Source organism: Pezoporus wallicus, unplaced genomic scaffold (assembly GCF_028554395.1).
Source record: "Pezoporus wallicus isolate ANWC-B61680 ecotype Strahan unplaced genomic scaffold, APGP_CSIRO_Pwel_v1 contig_3710, whole genome shotgun sequence".
In the NCBI taxonomy this organism is placed as follows: domain Eukaryota; kingdom Metazoa; phylum Chordata; class Aves; order Psittaciformes; family Psittacidae; genus Pezoporus; species Pezoporus wallicus.
The window spans coordinates 2,423,196-2,446,945 of record NW_026640315.1 but is presented as its reverse complement, the minus strand read 5'-3'; the positions used below and the strand labels follow the sequence as shown (position 1 = coordinate 2,446,945).

At 44.5% G+C, this 23,750-nt stretch overlaps 1 protein-coding gene across 4 annotated transcripts in view; it reads right to left on the bottom strand.

Moving 5' to 3' along the window:
- RAB11FIP4 (RAB11 family interacting protein 4) overlaps window positions 1–23,750 on the bottom strand; it is a 113,176-nt gene that overhangs the window by 47,423 nt on the left and 42,003 nt on the right. For 3 of the 4 annotated variants that reach the window (XM_057418656.1, XM_057418655.1, XM_057418660.1), the window contains exon 3: window positions 18,966–19,054. In XM_057418656.1, coding sequence (XP_057274639.1) covers window positions 18,966–19,054 — 89 coding nt within the window. Of the gene's footprint in view, window positions 1–16,410; window positions 16,433–18,965; window positions 19,055–23,750 lie in introns of those variants that run through there. The other variant, XM_057418659.1, reaches the window with a different exon arrangement.

The following is a 23,750-nucleotide window of genomic DNA, read 5'->3' as shown; positions in this document are numbered from 1 at the left end:
GAATTGAAATTCCCTACTCTGAAAGATGCCAAAACGAGATACTCTGAAGTTTAGACATAATTTCCTTTCTCCTCAGCCAAAACGTTGTCAAAAATCAGTATTTTATGGACATTTCAACTTGGACAGGAAACAGGTTTACCATTGGACTTTGCACTTTACCCAGTGTCTCAGCTAGAAATGCCATCACAAGAGAGAGAAGTTGAAAGATACCCAGACTGAAGATGCTCCAGGCTGGAATGCAGCGGCATTCCAGCAGTGTCTGAAGGATGAGGCTTCTTCCCGCAGCTGTGCCACAGGTCAGTACCTGCTCCTGGCACAGCAGAGCAGCCGTGGGACCTCACCTCCTCCTGTTACTCCTTGGAGCAGCCGTGCATGGTGTATGCTGCTCTGGAAAGCCAAGGGTGCCCCGCATGCTATGGGATGCATCTGCGATCAGCTACTCCCGCCTTGCAAGGGCTGCTCGCTGTAATGATGCTTTTGTAGCCCAGCATTGTATAGCAGAAAGGCTTCACTCTGCCTCCTCAATGCCTGTCAGAACACACTATAGCTGCACTATAGCTGAAGTTTCTTCTGGTGCTACAGCAAATCTACAGCTATTTATAAGTTATCTTATTTCCAGATCACACTTCTTCCTAGTAGGAGATACAAAGACACATATAAATGGTGAGTAAATAAACCACAATAGACTGTGTTAACTACTGGTAACTAAGAAGCCACCTTGATCCCTTTCTGCATCTAAGATATTCACCACATGACACTGAGACCCCCGCTCACAATGACTTTTCAATTTCGGATTAAGCATGTTGCATTGGAAACAGCTCTGGTAACTCACAGCAGCAGATTATGGCTGTCAAAGAGAGATGAATGAATGAATGAATGAATGAATGGCAGGGGGGAGGCAGGAGGGGATGAGCATTTGCACTGGGAGAAGAGGTACAAAGGGAAAACACTAAATTTAAAAGAAGTTTTACCACCCTGCCTTGGGAATTGCCTGGCCATGGAGCAAGAGAGAAATTCCATAGACAGGCTGTTCTCACTAAGCCTGACCCCACCTGCTGGAGCTCCAGTTTTTGAAACATGAGCAAAATCCCATCCTGAGGGAGACTTCACTGCAAACCGCACCAGTAAGAACGAGACAGCTCCAGCACAACTGGACAAGGCAGACCTGGGGAAGGATATGAAGTCTCCTCCACAGCGTATGTTGGAGGTGGCAGTTTTTCATAGGAAGGCTTTATTTGCTTCCAGCTTGCATGACTGCTTCTGAAAACAGGGCTTCTTCCTTTGGGGATTTTCTTGGAGAAACTTTAGCTCATTACTCTCCAGATGATTCACATTTAGTCTTAGAGACTATTTTTAGCTACTTTTATTTCAGCACATGTTCTTGGAGAGTCCCAGCTATTAATGTGGTCTCTATTTCCCCTCCTCTTGGCTTCTCTGGGGAGAAGTGCCATGAGGCCAGCTATTGAGAGCAGAGCTTGCACATCACTCCTCCTTGGGCGTCTTCCACACAGCAAAGCCCAGTCAGAGCTCTGAGGTCAACAGCAGCAATCTTTATCACCATAAAGACAGATAATGGAAAGAAAACAAGCCAAGGAAAATCAAAACACACTCCAGTTCCTCAGAGTGTTTTCAAGGCCATCCTGAGATTGGGCTGAGCAAAGGTCTGATGATCTGGACACATGAACAGAAATGCAAAACTGAAGGTATAATCATGCAGCAAATACATACAGAGGTACCTGGGTACACCCAAGCACTAAAGGGCACGAGAAAATTGCTGCAATTCATCTGGGACAAATCTGCCACCAAGACATGAAGTCACCTCTTTGTTAGGGTCACACAGCTTTAAAGTAGCAGGAGATCCTAAGTCACCAGGGTGTCCATGGCCAGCATCGTGGTAGGTGTACGTACGCTGTTTGAGCTGGACTCTGATGTCTTAGGGCTCAGTTTTATAACTGTGACACATAATGTGCACACAGTTAACAACAACAACGCAAAACACGCGCACCTACATGATGTTACCAGCCCAAGAGGCAGCTTCGCAAGTAGGGAAGTGCCTTGTATCAGCCTGCAGTTTCTTTCACAGATGGGAACAATGATGTATTAAATCATTTTTACACTGGTGAAGTCAGAGGAATGAAGGCCTGTCTGTATTTAACTGTACCCATACAAAAGCCTATTTTTACGGAGCATAAGAGTTTAATATTGTTGAGGTTCCTGCTTCTCTTCCAAATGTGGTTAGAATTTTTGAATGAGTCTATAGTTTTTGATGGACAGAAGTGGGACTCGTGTACATGCACACACACACTCAAGACATCACAACTACTGGGAAACCTAAGATAGAAGTAAATCAGTTGGAGACAGAGGTGAAAACACTCTCAAGGTGTTTTGTCAATGTTAAGTAAGCTTTGACTTAAAGACTGTAATTTTTATCTTTGTGGTCTTCCCTGGCTCACAAGTAAATTTCTCCTCTACCATGGAGGCATTCAGCACACTCTAATACATAACCTCACCTTTTAAGAGCATCTTGTATATTGATCCCCAAAGTATGGCTCTAGTTCATTAGCTTATAATCTGCTAGGTTAGCAAGAGCTCAAGGCAAGCCAACATATGGATGTACTTCTGAGCACGTTACCAGCCGTAGATTAGCAGCTAAGCCCATTACACTAAGCAACAGAGTTGGTCATAGTGTTTCTTGTTGCCAATATGGCAATAACTAGGGCTGCTCTGTGGTTCAGTAGACTAAAAGAACTGGAGGACCAAATTAATCCCAGGAGTAATTCAACGAAAACGGAGGAGTTACACCAGGAGTCACAAACCCACTGTGTTCCTCTCCTTAGAGCCCTCACTTGAAAGTATTCCTTACCTGCAGGCTGAAGTCTGGGATACTAAATGGTGATTAGACAGCTACGTGGGAAATAATTACCTGGTTATGAGATGATTAATTAGGATGCTGTCAAGACACAATTATCCTGGCATCTAGGGAATACCCTGCTTTTCTTCTTTGCTCCTTACAAGCTGATGATGGCAGCATGAAGCACTTGTGGCCTAAATCCCTACAGAAATGAGCAGCAGCAAAGCACAGACAGTAACACTCAGTACCCAGGCGTTTAATGAAGCTAGAAACATGTAGTGCAGACTGACACAGAAGAGACAAGGAAACAGCTTCACAAAGAGCAAGAACCAAGAACATCCCTCAAATATACTGAACGTACGCCTCCTGACAATTGTGTAACCTTACAGTGTGAGAGAAGCAGTTCCTGCCACCTGCGTATGGCACCACACTTCATGGCCATCACCTCTGAATCAAGCCTTGCAAACTTTTATAGATGCCTGAAGGGATTGGAGGGTAACGGCACATATACCTCTGACCCCTGAGACACCAGGAAAAGGCAGGAAAGCTGATACAAAAGGGAGAGAAGATTTTCAACACTAGTTCCTTCTAGCAGAATACAGCCTGACCCAATTAGAACATGCCTGTTTGTACAAAGTTGCAGCAAACTTGTAATGCCACCCTTGCCTCTTTTTATAAAGTAGATTTGACACCTGCTAATCTTGCTAGGCTAGTGGCTTCATAAGTACTGTAGAAAGACATATGCCTGCAGCACCGACACCACCAGAGCTTTGATCTGTTCCCCAGTTGAAGGAAGGGGGCCCTGCTTTGCTCTCTGCCTTTTATTTGGGCAGGCTCTGCAGACAGAAGATCAAGAAAAAGCATTCTGGAAAATTATTAGCCCATGAAATTTAGTATCCAATTCCACCTACATGCACTAAAGTACTGCTGAACGTTACATATGCTCAGATACAAAAGCTGGACAAGCAGACAGGGCACCAGCTGAGATACAGGTATAGGTTCCCACTCGGTGATGGACACCTTCCATGACTGCAGTGGTATGTAGTCACCTGGCTCTTCTGGAAACCAATCTGACTCTGCCACCTACCTGGCCCTTATCACTGAACAGCTCCATTTATCATCTTCAAACTGGGGGTGAACAGCAATTTTCTAACTCCCAGAGAAGCTACGACATGAATTCATTAGAGCCTCTGAAGCACTTCAATAGCACAATAATAGAATAAGTACTGTAGATTGTTTTAATGCTAATTCCTTCATCTACATATCTGTGTCCGCCTCCAGGAATTTCTCAGGTATATGGTATGCAGAATACATCTCTCAGAAGCAACAAGCCTCTGCACCAAGTTTGCAGATCATCTCCACACCCTGCCACCAGTGCAGGGCCACCCTACACTTGTCCCTCCAGGCCAACTGAGGGCAGCCTACTGTGAGATGATGGTGAGTGACAGCCCGTAAACTGTGCTGCTGTTTGGCCTTAGGGGGAAGCAACCAGGGTGGCAACCCCTTTAAAAATTCACTAATGACAAAGGCCAAGCTCACCAGCTCTCTGGGATGGAGATATGCGGGCGGTGTTTCTCTGCCTGGTCCATTGTTCCAACTAGTGCTTTCCTCCTCCTGTATGTAAATCCCATTAGCATTTCTCACATACAAATCCTTCTGCTGGGCCAGATCCTGTCAAATCCTTAATTTCATATAAACCAAAGTGCCCAGGTGACCAGTCCCTCTGGGAGCAGCAGGAAGCAAGTCCCTGTGCATACTGGTGACCCAAGGTCTCCCGGGCCTCCTGGCCATCACCCCATTGGGAATGTTCAACACTGCAGCCAGGGGCTGAGCATGTTGAACTTTGCCTCTGTGCCACCCCTTAGCTAGACAGCTCCCAATTAACAACTTGGTGTGAGCCCAGCCAGCTCTAGACAGTAGTTTCAAATGTGACCCCTGTGAAAAGCAAAAACAAAGGGGATTATCCAGGGTGAGTACTGATTGCTGCACACTGGGCTGAGATGTGAAGTCTGGCGGGGTTGTCAAAGGTGCATAATATGTCCTTGTGTGACCTGTGGTACTGTTGACACTTCTGAGTTGATGCCTTCTCACAAACCCTCATTAGGCTGGCAGCTTGAACACCCACTGGGAATAATACCAGCGCACTGGAAGGGCTAGCAAACTTTGCAGAATTCCCATTTAAGTTTCACTTCATTTCTTAAAAGCCAGGCAGCAACTATTTAACTGTCAGACCCTTTTGGAGTTGTTTGCTGAGGGATGTGGCTGCTGTTCTCAGGCTGTGGGGCACAACATGTTAATTCACTGACAGGTCTCTGGAGCTGGTCATCAGGGAAAGAGCTACTCTGCTCAGCAGCCAGCACATACAGTGGGATAAACATGCTCTGTCAGCCAGCTTGCCATCCACTAATAGTTTTATCTCTATTTTACTGATAGGGAGGACAGCACTGTATGATGGAGGGCAGGTTTCAGCTGCCCTGCCGAAACATCACAGGAGGTTTGTAGCAATAGGAAAATTAATTCAGCTATTCTGCCTCCTGGTCCTGTGTTTAGCATTAGAATCCCTCCAAGTACATCTTCCGTTAACAGTGAAGCTAGAGTTGATTTTTCTTATCTGACAAATGTTCATTAGCCAAATGTTTGTATCAGTCTGGCCACAGAAATATGTCCCTTTCTAGCTACAGAAATTGGAAGAGAAGGCAACTCAGCCATAGCTGAGCCAAACCTATAGGAACTCCAGAGCAACAAGTGATGCTGCAGCCTCAGAGAGACACAGAAAACAGCCTTTTGTTTCTGTTACAGTGCCTCCAGGGATTAGAGTATAAATATAACCACAGAAAAGTTTCCTCAACAAACACAGACATACCAGGAAAAACATAACCTCTGGTTCAGCTGAACTGTGAGGAAGATCTGAGAGACATCTCATCTCAGACAGCAGGGACCAGCCCTTGCATATGGGCTGTTGGCAGCCTGGCAAAAGCCGGGTGTGCTGATGCTAGACTGGGTGATGCTGGGCCCGAGACGTGGAGCAGGGAACAGCAGGTGCAGATCTGTGGTAGGAGGGAAGATACCTTCAACTCGTGTAATGGTTCTGTTTCAGAATGCCGCAGGGAAAACTCCAGCTTTAGGGGAAGCACAGAGCAGTGCAATAAAGCTCCTGAGTGTGGGCAAAGCTGTGACAGTATCAGCACTGTTGGGATCTTTCAGAGGCACCATCACATTGATTTTCTGTGGCTCTGGGGCAATGTTCACATTTACACAAGGATGGGGGAGCGCAGCACGTACATACATCCCGTACTTGCTTTTGAAATAAGATCAGTTCTAATTCCCAGGAAATTCCACACTGGCAAAAGAACAGAAAGTCCTTGCTATAGCAAGAGCCGTGCTCTGTGACTGAAAAGGTGCAGAGCCCAGGCCAAGCCTTTCAATACAAGTCCCAGTAAGGCACTGAGAACTCCAGGCTCACAGAGGGCCTGGCCTCCCTCCCTGAGGTACCACTCAGAATTTAACAGGGGATGATTTCTGCCCCACTGTCAGGTCCCTGCAATCAAAGCCTGAACAGATTTTGCACAACCTCCTTGATTGAGATCAACCCCAAAGTGACAAGAATATTCCTCTTGCTTTTTAAAGAACAGCCTGCCGGAGCCAGCGGACTGATTGTGCCATAAATCAGCCTCTTTCCCAAGCGTAAAATCTCCAGTTGCTCATCCCCTGTCTTCCATCCTAATTAAATAGTGATGTGAAGTCATCAGCAGTATTGTCAGTGGCTCTGGTGCTGCACAGACACTTCTGAATATACACTAGCAGAAGGAAATGAAGCCGATGATGAAGAATCCAGCCCAGCAGATGCACCAAGAGTGGCAATGCAGGCTGGAAACATCCATGGAAAATCGAGGCATGCTGTGACTGCAGGGCAAGCCTTGCTAAGGGCCTGCAGCACCCCATGCCCTGTAAGAACAGGTCATGGAAGGGCCTCCACATGTGCTAAACATGATGTGGCTTTCTTTACTGTTTCAGCAGGGAATAAACTACTCCTGGTTACTTTTCACATCCTATTTCCATAATATGGTCAAATTAAAATACTAAACTACTCCTAAACACTGATCCCTGCCCTTGACACTCACCTCTCCCTTCTAATAAACCATATTCAATGTGGAAGTGTTTAGATGTCATGAGAAAAGCGGTCCTGTGAGGCAGTGAGCTGTCGGCAGGGGGGAAGCTTAGGGACCCCATGTTGTCTAAGAAGCAGTTGCAGATGGTGAATTACCTCAGGAAACAAACCGTGTGGTCCATGTGGTTCTGGTTACCCACTGGCCCTTGTGGAAGCGGCAGGAGTGCAAAGGCAGCCCCTGCAAAGCGGGAGCTGGGAAAGGATGTTGTGCCTCCCCAAGAGGACCTGCACAAGCCTGTCCCAGGGAGCTGTGCTAACAGAGTGGGACAGGAGCGGGGCAGGGAGGATGTCCTAATGCAGTCTGAGCTCCTGGGAGCTGATTCAGGAGCCCTTCCACTCTAGAATACCACTTCCCTCATAAGAAGAAGACATTGTACATAAAGGTGAGTTTATATGCATGCAGGTATCCAAGTCAAGCTAAATATGAACATTTGGTACAGTAAATATTGATATACTCCTAATAGTGCTGATTTCTTCCCTTTCCCATCTCTTTGAAGTGGTCCTGTCCTCCCAGGGGAGAGGGAAAGAAATAGCCCCCACATGACAGGTCATATAAAAATACAATCAAGAGAGACTGTCTCTTCCTGTAAGGGTTTTTGATCTAATAAGACTACATACAAGCTAGAGGAAAAGCATGTTACTCAGCAGCACAGCAAGTAATGCCCTGTCTCTAAGTCAAGAAACATCTGAACTTTGTTCATAGGGAAAAAATAGTAATCTTCAATAACTGCAGAGAAAGTGCTCCAGGACTTTCCCCAGCCCTAGGATTTTGCTTCATGAAGCACCGGGGTCAGTGTTACTCATTACATTTCACTGCTAAAGCTTTTCTTTGTAGACCAGCAGGGTATCAGTCACCCTTGGCAGGCCACCTTCTGCAGTATCCGAGTACAAACTCTTTCTCCTTTGATTCCAGTACCACACCATGACACAGGATGTCTTCTGAAAGCAAAGTTTTGTCATGGTGCAGTAATCTGAGACGTCTTACTCAGACTTTCTTTATAGACAAGGCATCGTGTTAGCAACAGGTGACAGCTCTGGCTTTAATGCACAAAACTCCCTTTCATAATTCCCCTGTAATATCCTACTGCTAACTTGGCAATGAGACAAACAGAGAGATTTTAAGTGCAGTTTCAAGATGTGGCAGAAATAGAAAGCCAGTGATTTACTCTTTCACTTAACTGACAGCTTCCCAGCTGAGAAACCTGAGGCAGCTCCTGCAGCCAAGGTAACCCTGCAGAGTGACTCATAAAGGGATGGTTGCTGATCTCTGCGATGAAGAGTTCAGAGGTAAACAGATATTGATGAAAGGCAATATTTACCTGTTAGTCCCACCAAATACTGTGCATTACTGATTTCCATAAAAAACAGATCGGAGACGCAGTGAAATACTGACTTCATTCATTATTTAGGTCTCTCTCCTCACTTTTCCACAGGGTTAATAGCAAATTATGACTCTTTCCTTGGAAACATCTGTGCAAGTTCATTTTAAAAAGGCAAGAATTTAACAAGGCAAAGACTGTTGGTTTAAGGTAAGATTTTCACACACTCTTAAAGCCCAAATCCCATGCTAATTGGGGTACACTGTTTACCAGTCTTGAGCCCCCAGGTTTTTGCAGTACATATACGTCTGTCCTGCTGGAAAGGGAGGGAGAACACCAACAAGGCTGTATGGTGCATGGGATCCTTTAGGATGATTGGGAGTACTAGATAAACATTTGCAGAACATCCATTCTCCACAAGTAGCAGGTGAACAAGAGGAACCATCCTCATTACAGTTCAGACTTCTTCCAAATGGCTTTGGTTTAATCTCCCCTGTTGAACCTGACCAACAGTTCTTAGTGATTCCTCAATACCCCTCTGGTGTTGAGGAACCATTTTGGACCAGTTCCCATCTTCCATGCACCAGACTTTTCCACGAGTGTGCCTTAGGGCACTGTAACCATGTGGTCCATCTCCTGATGAAAGCCACATGCCCCAGTTACCCCAACAAATCTTCCTCACTGACATTAGCCTTCAAGGACACAGTAATGAAAAACTCATTGCCGCAACAAACAGCAATATTGTTTTTCAGCATACCCACAGGCCAGTAACAAATGCAGAACAGTTACTAATACGGGAAATTTCTTGTGGAGAATACATAAAAATTCTTGAGGTTCTGTCTATTGCTATGCCTGTGGCCAAAATAAGCCAAACAAATCCCCTCTGCTGCTGGAAGAAGGTGGTAGCATATCCAGTTTGTGTAAGTTGAGAATTTCCCCCCATTTTAAGTGAGGTCAGGCACTACATGCAGGATTAGGAATGAATTTCTACCATGGGCAAGAAAGTTTACCTCAGTACTGCACTATTCTACAAAAATGGCTGGCCAAAGCTCTACAATACCTTTACACCATATTTATGTATTTGGGATATATCTATCAAAGGGTGCAGAGTTCACACCCAAAATACTCATCAGCATTTGCGTCAACTCTGTATCAACATTACCATGGTTACATTATTATTCCAACTTAACCTTCCTCATAGCCTATCATAATGCTGAGTACCAAAACAAGCCTGTGATCCAGTGTACACCTCCAGCCAAACAGGCTACTCTATCTCATGGCTTATTCCCCAACTGATATTAGAGTCAATTGGGTAACTACAATAACAGCCTGGGTAAAAAGATGAAGCCAAACAGCAAAACTCAGCAACAAGGCCTCTCAGGGGCTTAAATAATCTTGCCTGGATTTCCGTACACTTAGAAAATGTAACAATTGACAGTTTCTTTCCAAATCTCATCTCTTTAGATGAGTCAGTCGCTTTTGGAGCAAGAACTGTTCCACTCTAAACACAGCTCAGCAGCAGTCCCTGTGCCTGGTAGCACCGGTACACACAGCTCCGAAACCTGCCCAGGCTCTGCAAGGACAACATGGAATGGGAAGAAATGATCTCTGTGTTCCACCGAGCTTAGGATGAACGTCAACAGCTTCTTCTTGGCATGCAACCACTCGACAGAAACTGCATTTCTCTGTGTCCTTATTCCAGACAGGGCCTCTGTGTCGCTGACAGACAGAAGGTCAAATAGCCCATATCTCTTCTGAGTTTTTAATCTCAATTTCACGTTGTTATTGCAGCTGCTGGAGACAGTGTAGCATAAATCCCTCCGGAGTAATTCCTAGATACTCTCTTGTAGGCTGGCCTACTTTTTCACCCTGTTCAGTTACAAATTGCTTATTGCAGCCCAGATGTGTGACAGCACTGCAAAAGCCTGCCTCCACCCAGACAAATACATGCAGCATGTAAAAAGCCCCCAAACCCACACTGATTCTTCTTCAGCTTCTAAGAATAGACAAGATGATCAAGATGTAATTTTTAGCTCTCTGAGCCCAGCTGAGTAAGATGGTTTAATTTTAAACAGCTCCATTGCCTCTGATAGAGGACAGTGCCACAGTCCCCACCACACAGAACCTCGCTGCGGCAGCATCCCACAGTGGGAGGCAGGTCTCAACGCTGCAGGGAAAACCAAATTCCACGTGGTTTTAAGGGATTTTGGACAGTGCAAGGGCTGGGCATGAAATGCAGGAAGGAGGAAGTGGGGAAGGTGTCCTTGAGCTTTCACAACCAGGAAAAGAACTGGGCAAGTCCATGAATTGCATGGGTCACTTTGGTGGCAATTCTTGAGGCTACTAACATAATGTATTTGAACCCCAAAGTATCGTGGGCACCATAGTGGCAAAATGATTCCTGTAAGATTTCACCTGTGGAGGAATTTACGTAAGTGGGAAAACTGCTCACAGTATGTGCAGCTCTTTTGTTCTGAACAACAGGAGAAGCTGCCTCCAAAAATCCACTGCTCTCAGCCTGGTCAGAGAGGCTGGAAGGTGGAAAAGAAACAGTCAAATCCTTTTTGTTTGCTTGTGCAATGAGGGGTTTTGCTGGTAGTGTTTAGCTGGAACATCTCTTTGTGGTTGAATTTCTCTCTGGAGTTTCATAACCTGGAATCTTGGCTTTATCAACTGGCTTTTACAGGTCTACACAGAACTTTCTTCTGATGGAAAAAGCCCTCACCAGATAAACCTATTTAAACCAATGCTTTTTACTCCAAAAAAAGATTCCGGTATTTCAATTTCACAGCCTTCCCACTGAAAATATTCCAAGAAGAACAATCTATGTCCAAAAATCTCCCATAAATGCAGCACAAATTTCCCCAAGCAACAAGAAAAAGAAAAAAAATGAAGCAGAATAGGAAATAAAGAAGCAAGAACAAAGAAAGAAAGAGCCAGTGTGAAGTTTGTGAACTGAAGGGCCCAGATACCTTCTTGTCACACAAGTGTCAAGAAATGTGCCAAACACTACATGCACTGCTTCTTATGTAGATACTGTCATTATGGATATTCTGGTATTCCCCAAAGGCCATAGATCACAGTGAAGTTCACCACCCTCCAACAGAGAAGTTGTGTTTCTTTCATGGGAGTACAGCACAGTGAGTCCTGTCATAGCATTTCTTTTGCTTATGTTGTTAAGAATGCTGCATTGAAGACACACCACAAATTGTAGGGGACAGCAAACAAAAGGCAAAAAGGACTAAACCACAGTCATGCTTTACCTGAGGGATTAAATCCATAGGGATGTGACTTCCTCGATAGAAAGAGATCAGCTTTTAGCCTTCAGTCATTTCACAGCCTCTACCCAAAGACTGAGCCACAGCCTAAATTGGTTTACCCATGGAGAGACAAGGACGGGAGGAATATTTTGCCATGGCAACTGACAATTACAGAAAAACCACCCCCAAAAAACTGTGCTCAGTCACAAAATCAGCAGATAAAAGGCTTGAAGACAATGCCTCAAGAAGAAAAAATAGGGATGAGGCAGAAAATGTCTGTTAAACAGAGGTTCTGACAAAGAGATTGGTGACAGACTTTAAAATGGTGAAGCTTGAAGGCCTCATGAAACCCTACCTGGGCCACACAGCAGAAATAAATACTCAAAGAAGAGTCACAGATAACAATCAGTGCACGAGGTGACTTTCCTATAGATGCCTGGAAGGACACTACAGTTGGAACTTCATCTCAGAGTCACAGCAAGGACACTGAACCATGCAGTCACCTTTCACCAGTTTAAACCACCCAATACAGCCCTAAGAAATGGTCAGTTTTGACTCAGACTTTTCCCTGTGGAAAGTGAACAATGTTTTGCCCTTCACTCATTCAAGCTTCTATTACAGGAGGCCAGGAGTTCACCTGCAAGAGCAGGCGTTTAAATATAAACCAGCTAACTGGCATCATTTGCCCAAACCCACTGACATACACAAGTTCAACTCCGCTTCCTAACGCCCGAAAGACAGCACCATCTGAATAGACACCACTGCACTGGGATACTCCATTCTGAGGACACTCCCAGGCTTGGGCAGTCTGCTGCTGGCTTCTGAGAGTGGGATTGCACTTGGGGTGCTGTGGCAAGAGCTGGGTGGGAAAACCTTTCTCCCAGCCTGGGGGCTCTTGGATTTCAAAACACTTTCTTGGCCCAGCTTAGGATGAAAAGATCAAAACCTTGGACTTTTCTGAAAGGAAAATCCAGATCACGTTATGAGAAGGGCATCGTGACACAAAGCAGTATTTTTTGACTGTGTTTCACTGCTTTTGTATTATTTTATGCACGTTTTCTACAACAACTGAGCAAAAATAAGTGAGGGAAAGGGTTCTTTCCCCTTTAAAAATGTCAGGTGTGATGTGCCCCAAATCAAAAATCCAAACTGGGTTTGAAAAAAGAAATAATAATCCTCAATCACTTTTTTTTTGCTGGTTTGGAGGAGTCGGCATTCGTTTTGTTGGAAGATGCCTACTTTGCCCTAAGTGCAAAACTGCCCATTCTCTGCAGAGCAGCTCTTCAGGGCAGCATTTCCTAATCAGCTCGAGCAGCCCGAGAGGAAGGTTATTTTTATGCAGGTGTTTTGTACCAAGGACACTTATTTTTGCATGCATGCACAAACATAAAAACCAGAATTCAGAATATTGCCAGGCAATTTCCATGTAAATTAGTCCCAAACAGGAGCACGCTGAGCTCTTCATTGCTCTGGGTAATTGTTCACTGGGGGATTCTCAGCAGTTGTAGTTAATGTTGCTTTCTGATGCTTGGAAAAAATGAATTGCTGAGAGTGTTGCCCTTAGAGGCTCCAATAAACTTCTCATCAGTGCAGACACTGTATTGCCTGTGTATAATCCTATCTCATCCTACCAAGGAACATGGACTTGTTTCTTTCTGTAACTGCATGGCTTTTCTTCCCTGTGCTGTGAGGGATTTGGGCAACAACCACCTCAGGAACAACCCAAAGTGCTGCCCAACTCCTGCCAGGGTTTAAGAAGTCTTCCTACTGATTTTAGCAGGGACTGGGGTCAATCCTTAGGCTGGGCCTCCCAAAAGGCCATCCCTGGAGATGCCAAGCATCATCAATTCCCAGGGGATACAGCAGAATCTGAGGGGAAGGTGAATCTGGCAGATTTAGGAGCACCAAATATAAACCAGACTTTTAGATTAGACGAGGGAAACCAGGGAAGCTTCTGCTTGCCCTGGCATGGCCAAGAGAGAGGCTTGAGCCAGAACATTCCACAGTTGGAGTACTGAGGGGCACACACATCCCATGTTTCAACTGTAGCAGGAATGAAGATGCAGCAGCTTTCCCAGCTTCTTCAGGGGAGACATGAGATGAGCTGCTCATAATCCCAGTGTGGGTGCCACAGTGACAGCAGGACACAAGAGCCCACCAGCAGCTTGGTAAGGGAAGCAATCTGCAAACATGCACTGTGCTGATTGCTGTGTAACATAAACACCCCCAGAGCCTAAGCTCAGGGAGGGAATTCTTCACATGCAAAGCAGACACTGAGCATCTGCAGGGCTGAAAACACAGTGGGAGCCAAGAATGACTGCAAGAGTGTGGGTGGCGGGGAAAACTGGAGGCTGATAAGAAACAGGGAAAATAAACCCTTTAATTTGTTGTGCTTAATATTGTTTCTCTTTACTGCAAAAACTACCTTTTTTCAAAACTACCTGTTTTGCCTCTGCTAACATAGGAGTGTTGCTGCGAATGCTACTACAAAAGGCAGCAGGAAAGATGTCTTTTTCATTAACAGTTAGGCAACACTGGGGTTTAATGTTACAAATAGCATCAAGAAAACCCTCCTGACAAATGAGGCCAAGCATTCTGCCCAAGAACACTGGCAATACATGTGTAAGATGAAAGATACAAACCATCCTGGTTACAGACTCTCCAAAGTTTCCCCACTAGATCGGACATCCACCACTCACACTGCTTCACCTTCACTGCTGGTGTGTCTGCTGAAAGGGATGTTCTCAGTGAAAAAGAGAACTTCATTTGAGGTGGGATATGGGAATACTAAGAAGAGAACTGCAAGTTTGCATTCAATAAAATATTCAATGCTTTCCTGAGCTTTGCTTTTTAACACATAGCAAGACACAGCACAACCAGAGATAACAACTGCAATTCCAGGTTGGCAAAAGAGAGCTATGCAAATGGCCCTTCACCTTTCCTCAGTCTCAGGCTTCTTCCACAGCCTAATGAAAACCCCATTTGGATCACAGCCTTTTCCCAGGGCAGAAAGCCCCTCTGCTCAGAGACAGGTATTAGCTGATATCCTCAAGCAACTAGTGGGAAAAAACCCTTTTCTTCAGAAGCCGGGGGGGTCTCCCAATTGCTACTGAAATCTTTTCAAAGCAGCAGCTCGGCCCCAGCTCCATCCCAGAGGCAAACATCATGTATTTGTCATGTCTCAACTACTTTTCTGCTGTTCATACAATGTAATTAATCGCTTGGCAGGCAAACACAGGACTGAAAAGGCAGCTCATTTTCTAACATGCAGCAATCCTGTACCCTGCTAAGAGGCAGATTTACTCTCCAAGTTACAGGTGAGAGCAGCAAATAAATGGAAAGCAGCAACTCAATACAGCACCAATTAGTAAGAAACAAAACAGCCTTGTTTAAAACAAAGACCCGGCTATTATTGTATCTTACAACATGCTCTTCCACTGGGTTTGCACGTATGGCATTTGGTGATCAATTTCAGATGAAAAGGCAATTACTCACACGTAAATACATAGTCTGTCACTTCACAAGCAGCTACTCAAATAGGTCCCCTGCTACCTGGCAGCGAGAGGCTTCATCTGTCATTCAACCTTCTTTTCTGTTATCTCCCCAGGTGATCTAGATTCAGGCTCCCTTCAAATCTGAACACCCAAAACACACCAGGTGAAGAGCTGAAAATCCAGCTTATACTTAGATGCTCAGACAGAAGAGCACCTAGACCCAGGTCACTGCTTCTCAGGGCCTGCAATGCAAATCTTGGCCAGGGAGCTGCAGATGCAGCCAGCCTAAATCCTTCTGAGCCCTGTGGCTAGTGCTCGCAGCTGGATAGGTGTTTGGGAAGGCCCAGAGCCAGCCATTTGAAATGCTAAACCCAGGCACTTTGCTTTGTTCAAGCAGGCTGAATCTAGGTCTGGGTTTTCATACACATACTTCAGCTGTGGACTTCCTCTTGGTTCCTATCTCCAAAAGGCCATCAAAGAGCTCTGAAGCGCTACCAGATGCTTGCCACAAAGCAAATCCTGCATGCTGGACTAGGGAGACTTGCGTCTTCCTTCAAACTGGAGCCAAAACAAGAGCTGAGGCCATAGCAGGAAACACTGTGAAAGGAATTCAGGATTCATAAATTGGCTTCTGGCAAATTCAGAGCTTTTCTATTATCTCTCTATAGGCTGCAAGAGACAGAAATTATAAACAGCACTTGACTGAAGCACTGCCTCAAATGCAGCACAATACAGACCTTAACCAGATCAGCACACTCTGAATTCACAGAGAAAGCAGGTCCTAGAGCTGAGATGCTCTACAGCTGCTAACTGGAATCCCATGCTCCTTAGTCTCTCTAGACCAGCTTTCTCTGATCTAAGAGAAAACACCCTTGCAGCTTGAAGTCAGTGGGAGACTTCCCACTGATCTCAGAGTCCTGTAGTAACCAAGTGCTACTCTTTGCTTTCCGTGTATCACACTGTAACAGATTTGAGCTCAAAAGAATAGCTCTGCATCCACCCAAAATACCACTGACACAGCCTCTCATTAGAGACCATTAGAAACCTCCCATGGAATTGTCTTTGCATTTTAATTTGCATAAACAATAGGATTTTTTTCCTCCTTTTTAGACATTACCAGCTTGCCAGCTTTTGTTCTTGTTTACACTGAAGGACAATAAAAAGGAAAAGCAGACCATTTAGAAAATGTCAAATGAAATGCCCCAAGCTCCTGGTACCAGGGGATTTTATGGATCAATTTAAATTAATTGCATCCAGTTGATTGCAGTTAAAGGCTGGAGGCTTGGCATGTTTTTCTTACCCATTTGACTCAACATACCTAAACAGCTGATTCAGTTCAGTACCTTACCATGGCTCCTGTCACTTCATCCCACTTCTTGGCATTCCCTTCACCTCTTTAGGTTTCTACATTTGGGCTTTAGAAAGCTACAATACAGGGACTGGGCACTGGGGAGGGGAAGTAAAAGTGAAAGCAGAGGACAGGGGAAATAACACGTGACAAGGATAAATCTCCTCTTCCTCTCCACATCACAGTATGAATACCGAGACAGCGGCAGCACAACAGTGAACCAGCTCGGTACCTGCCTTTGTGTTCCATCCCCTTGGGTGGAATCAAAAAGATGCATTCCCTTTAAAAATACCTATTTGTGCCATCACAGCAGATGGATCCTGCTGCTGCCTGAGACTTGACTGCAACTGAGAACTAGAGAGACACATAAAAGACATACTGGGATGAAAATCAGATTAGACAGGCAACTACCATCCATGCCATTGGGAGCTACCTATAAACTTGACTACATCACCAGTAGTGATGATCACCAGGGATTCACACTCACTAAGGCCAGGGAGATGCAAGGAGAGCTCATATGTTTTTAATATGTGCTTCCTCGGGAACAGGGAACAAATGTCATCAATGGTAATAACCCAAACCCACTTGGGCCTCAGTTCTCCGTTTCATCACATTACAAACTCCTACTTTCCGCCATAGCAGCGGATCCTTAAAGCAAGTGCAGTGCTTGTTCACAGCCTTCTCGCAGTCTTCAACTGACATCTAGCGAACAGTTTCTAAACTGCACCTGAAAGACCTGGAGATTGTAGGGGAAACGATCCCCTCTGGAAGGCAGCTGGGCAGAGGAGCCCTGGCGTAAGCGCGTGGTGGACAACAATGTGCACCGTTTTCTGTCCTCTCCCCATCATGATAACTCATCTCCCTGTGGGCAGGTGGGGAAGAACCTGGTTCTGCTCAGAGGCTGTACAAATGCTGTGTTGGCCCAACCAAAGTGGGCTGGATATGACTGCAACGGTGCTGTTGCCCACTGCCTATACAGGGGGGCTGGTGGACGTCACAAGTCCTACCAAGAACTGATCAGCAAGGCTTCCACCAAAGCCCTGCCACATCGACTCCTTCTGAACAGGGTCACTCTCTGCCCCCTTCCTCTTCCAGAGGCACAAATCCAGAACTCTAACACTGTTGTCAGGACTAGCAACTACAACTCTCCTCCCCCCCGGCTCTCCTGGTTGGTACGTGCCAGGAGTGGTACAGTTTGCAGTCACCTCACAGTTTGCCTTCAACCACTCTCTGCAGCACATCCTTGGGTGAAAGCAGATGTGAGGAATCCCTGAGGAACAAAGACCCAACGACCATGTTGCCTGCCTCCAAAAGACTGCCAGAACCTGCCTGCTGTGTCTGCATAGTAACAGGGGAACATCTAGTATCTGCAGAGGCTGCTTGCCGTTTTATAGCCTCTATCATCTTATTGCAAAACTGGGAGTTTGGTTTATGACATCTATTAAGGTAACCAAGTAACAGCATGGTGGGTAGGTATGTCATCAGTTACAACAAAAATAAGGTTTTAAAAACAAAGCAGGGTGATGGTGGTGCCAGCTTGCCACAGCCCAGGTACTGACACCAGCCTGTCATTTCCAGCAAGCAAAAGGAGCCAATTAACCCAGACAACTCTTCCTGATTAAGGAAGTGTATGACCAGATTCTGTGCTCATGTTTGTAGTCATAGAGGGCTCCTTCCACCTTCTGCGGCGAGGAGAAGGAAATGTCTCTTTACTTTCTGTATGGACAGTGGAAACCATTTTGTGTAACACCATGAAGTGCTGCAACACCAGCATGCTTATCACATGTCTTTCCTCAATACACAAGTATTGTTCTCACACTTCATCACCTTTCATCACTTGCTTTCCCTACTGATTTCAGGATCACTTGCAGTCTCATAACTGCACTGGCAGGCAATCTTTATCTGAACTGTACCTTTAACCTTAGGAGTTTACATGGGTGGAGGTGATCAAAACCAAGTAAAATGAACGAGAAATAGATGCTTACAGGAAAACTTAACATTCTCCTGCTTGTTAGACTGCACAGACACTGTCAAATTAAGGATATAGATGGAGAAAATACCGTTTGAAAATACCCCATTCCCAACAGTCAAAATAAGATCAAGGTACCAAAGGTGCATTGCTTCTGCTTCCAAACAGCTGTTGCATCTTTGTTCATTATCTGCAGAAGGTCTCTGAGGACTTGTTCACCTACAAAGTTTGACTGATTTAATTAGATACAAATCAGTGTTTTCCACACGTGTGGTGCCAGTGAGCCTGTATGCAACATCTCCCTTCACAGCCAAGTGAATGCTGAGGCTTGTAAGAGGAATGCTATCCAAATCCTAAATACTCTCATAACAGCTGACAGCTACCCTGTGTTTAATGCAGCTTATACCAGTATATAGAAGGCTTGACAAGCACGAACCTGGGAAGGAAGAGTCAATAGGCCAGGTACAACAGCAGCATTCACAATGACCCAGCTACACATCACACCAGAGGCTTCCTCAGGTTGCTTAACGTAAGACAGAATAAGTGCTTCTCTTACCTGGTAGTAGTAATCATCATAGTGTGGTTCGTAGTGTTGAGGCTCAGAGTTTTCAGAAGACAGGACATCTTTCAGTAACTCTTCACAGCCTGGCAAAGAGAAACGAGAGCAACTGGTCAGGTCTTCCCGGAGACTGTATGGACTTGCAGCCTTAGCATGAACCGGTGTCTACTGCACATTAGTGTCTGTGAAGCTGCTTCAGATTTTCTCTGGTCTGAGTGACGAAGGGGCAATACCTAAGCGTCACAAATTCCTCTTCCGAAAGAGCTCTGTCACAGAGCATACATCTCTGGCAAGCAAATATCTATGCACTGCAAGTGGAGATTTTCAGCCTCTGTGTTCGCTTTTTTTAACAACCACATTAACAGCTGGAGAAATCAATGTCTGTGCTTCCCTCAGTCTTTCTCTCAGAAACACTGAACTCACTGAATGAAACTCACTCTCAGAAACACTGAACTCAACAAATGCCTCATTCCCCATTAATTACCAGCCACTGCACTTGGCATATTGGGCTGCAGAAGGCAGTAATATCAGGCCAGGTTAGTTTAGAACAACCAGCTTACAGCCTGGAGCCTACACTGTTGAAACCTTCTCAGCATGTGCTACACACTATCCTACTTGGAAGTTGCAACTATCCAGAAGTATTTCTCTTTTCCATTCCATCACCAATGCAATGGATTTGGCTGTGACATTACACACTGATACTCAGTCATGAGGCAGGTGAGCAGAAGAAATAAGAGTAATGTAAGCAAGTGTGAACTACACAGGTTTATGCTGGTAGTTGATCTTCTCTCCTGGTTTTAAAATAAAGGCATAACATCTGTAGGGTGAAGATACCTTGTGGTTATGGAGGAAGTCCCTTACAAAGGAAAGGAAGAGTTAGAAGAACAGAAAAGGTGACCAGATGGAGGAAGCTGAACATGGGAGATGGATATGTTGTCCCTGTCTCCCACACACATGCATACATTAGAGACAGCACAGGGTGAATGAAACAACCCGTAAGATCTCAGGAGTGTCTGCTCTGCAAAGGTGACTTTCTGATGGGAAGATGTTTGAGTGTGCAGCAACCGGTGTGCCCTGTGGGAGAGGTTTGCTTAGCATGCAAGCTGGTATATAACAGCTTGAATCTCTTCGTCCTGCAGGGAAGATTTGCATGTTGTTATATTCCCATAAAAAAGGGAAGAAGAGAAGGAAATGTGGAGAAGCCATTTGCCTCCGAGATTATTACTACACATCATTGCTATCTTGTGAACAGCTGACCCTGTTCCAACATCCATCAAATCAATGGAAAGATGATCACTGGCTTCAAGAATCTTAGGACAGTGCCATTGGTTTTATTCCCATTAAGAACTGTGTTTAAAGAATAAATTCTCTGTTGCTCTTCTTCTCTGTGAAGGCACAAATCAGAATCTCTTGACTCTGGAGGACTGTGGTGCTGGTCTTTTCTTTGGGCTACCCCTAACCACCAGGACGATGAGTTTTAGCACCCTGTTGGGAAATGCATCAGCTTTCTTACTCGGTGTTTTTCTGCAACAGGGCTAATATATCTGACCTTTCAATCCACTTAGCTAAATGATAACTTGAATTTTCTAATTACTCCAAGAGGTTTACAAAAAGGGCATAATACGAAGAAAGAACATTGGAGTGTCTCGAATACTGTTCACATCTCTTATTACCAGTAGACATTTTGGCTTGCAGCCTGGGAAATGCCAGTGAGGTGAATGAGTGTGTAACAGTCCAGACACAAAGCAACAAAAGATCAAGGTTTACTCTGGCAAATCTCATATGGAAATGTTATGGTTTGTACAGGGAGCAGCCTAGTCTGGCACACATGGTGCTCTCTGCTACCGGTACCACCCTTGAGAAGAACCGTGCTTGCCTAGGCCTGCAGAACTGCCATGGTGAATATTTCAAGCTGCGCAGCAGCATGTACCCGAGGCTAGGATCTGCCCATAAATAACCCATCTCAAATAAGCATAGGAATACTTCCTGGCTTCTTTAAGGACCTCCTGCACTAAGATGTCCCATTATTGCTACAACTTCATTTTCCAGGAAACTGTAAAACTGAAAGCCACTTACATGCCTGATTACATATTTCATTTGATGTCTGCCTGTATCATAAGACATTAATGTGCTCGATGTTCTCTCTGCCTTGCTATGGTTGGGAACATTTCCTCATCTACATTTTTAGGCAGCGCTTGGCAAGGAGACCAGGCTGCACCGCAGTGCTAGGGAGGCAGTGGGTAGAGGCAAAGAGCTAACCCAGGAAGAGTTTCAAGTCCTTGTGTATTTAGTGCTGAAGCTGCACAAAAGGATGCCCCTTATGGAGAAGCGCTCTGCTAAAGGGCTGATTTATATAATGTGCATTATATAAATATATAATATGATTATATAATAATTAAATTATATTTGTGTGCATTATATAAATCACTGTGCAGGGTGACGCAGGTCAGGAGCCATCTTATATCTGGAGAAAGAACTTAACTATCAGATCACAAACTGTGATCACAAAATGAGAGTGGCCAGAAGCTGCTGAATTTCCTTCTGTCCCTGGTCACAAGTCACCTGCTGCAGAGCAAGGATTCTAAGTAACACCAAAGCCACCAGGTCACTTGCACTTTCTTTTTGTGAAAATAGCCAGTTAAGATATTTCCTTTCTTGAAAATACCTGCCCAAGACTTGTAAAGAAGCAGGACAGAACCATCTTGAGTCTAAGCAAAGAAGAAAGTGTTTTACAAGTCACTGAAGGGGAAGACATGAACCTTTAGCTTTTTCAGTCCCCTCAGGGTGCCAGGCCTGGCTTCTCTTAAGAGATGATTCTACAGCTTTCCTTTCAGTTTTGTGTAAGAAAACCACCCTCACCCCCTAACAGTCAATTTGCAGACAGTCATTGTGGCCACAAATACACACAACTGTAGCAAAGCCATTTCCTGCAAATGCTCCAAGAGGCAGACTTAACCCATAGTGCATCAGGCAATTTTCACAGGCAATTAAGCAATTTTAATACTGTAGGAAATCAAATCTGGTTAGCTAATAGAATGGAGTTGGTTCCTGGCATTTTTCCTAAGAGCAATAGTTTTTCACTTTATCTACCCTTGCATCTTTAATGGTGTATTAAGACTCATTTATGGTTCCGGGCTGTATTTAGTAAAATTTAGTTGAGTCTTAGAAAACTCTGAAGTACTTTTAAGAGTAACCAACTTCAGTTCATTAAACAGCTATAGTGTAATTTACAACAGGAGAGCTCAGCTTTTCACATTTACCTGACAGTCATTCTCCTTGGAGCCATCCCAACTATAGCACCTATCAGAAAGCTATTCTTAAAAGAAAGGACAGATGCATCAAATCACCTCCAGTTCTGGTGTGCTGTGAAGTTTGAGATCTACAGCTATGAGCTTAGATCATTAAGACTTTGAGGTTTTGTGTAGTGCTTGACTGAAATTCTCATGTGTTAAGTGTTGGTGTATATTACAAATCCTGGTGTACGGCAAACTCCCTATATGACTGCAATATCTGCCTCTTACCCCATACGGGATCTTCAGGGCAAAGCTGGTACAATACTATCCTCAGCTATGGGACTGAAATTAGATTTTAAAGTTAGTTAAAACACATGGCCAAAACTCAGCACTGTTTTTTTGAGAAATATGTTTTTTTTGGAGCCTCTGATTGAAACCGTAAAGGCAAATTCAAAATAAATCTCCAGTTTCCATTTCCTGCTTTGGAAAACTTGGTTTTGAAAAGAAACCCCATTAAATTTCACCCTGTATTATTTTCATATGATTTCAAAGCCAGATAACCTGTCACAGTCTGAGCTTCCACAACAGCCAACTTCCCTTTCTGAACATTTCTTTAAAGCTTGGGGCAAATCTGCATTCTTGGAATTTCCATCAAAATTGCTTGGAACTCACAGAGAAATGCATCTACTTTTCAACTTTTATCTGCTCACATAAAGACTGCTTCTAGAAGCTTTCCAGCCAGCTGCAGTGATTAGATGCCTAAAGATCCAGGGAAGCAGAGACAGAATATGAAGGCACAGAACAATCTGTGTTACTGTTTTGAAGATTCAAAGGCTGCTATTGCTGCAGGTGGGAGAGTGTATAACAACTGCTCTTCTTTCACAGCACTAATGAATACGAAGGAGCTCCTACAACCTTCATTTTCAAATACGGTAACAGGCATAACTTCAATTTCCTTATAACTTCTACAAGATGAGGAAAAGACGCTCTTGCTCGTGGAGGAGAACAGCTATATAAAGCACCAAGATTTGTTACTGCAGAAATGCTCTGTGCTCATGTGGCTCAGGCTCTCCCATCATGAAAGCCATTACGATCCAATTAGTACACAGTGCTCAGTGGTTTTCATGCTTAAAATCAGCTGTGAAGTCATAGTATATTTGCCTTTATGTTTTAATTCTATATTGATTTTGTTTGTGCTGCACCACCAAGGTCAGTAGGGGGAGCTCACCCTTTATCTGTCAGGGTTCGGTTTGCTTTTAAGCGAATATCAAAGCAGGGAGATTATCAAAAAGACAACAGAAACCTTAAAATAGAAGGAACAGGTCATACTTAATTAGATCCTGTTAACCATACCAAGAGCATTGCACAGCATATTAGAAACAACAGCTCCACTCAAACCTATAAGTATTACAAGTGCCAGAAAGCATTTACTGGATCAGTACAATAAATTCAGTACAGCAAAAATAGTCATTGACTCCACTGAGCAAACAGTAATGGATCCCACACTGACCCTGCTGAAATCAATGGGAATTAAGCTTTTAAGTGGTGA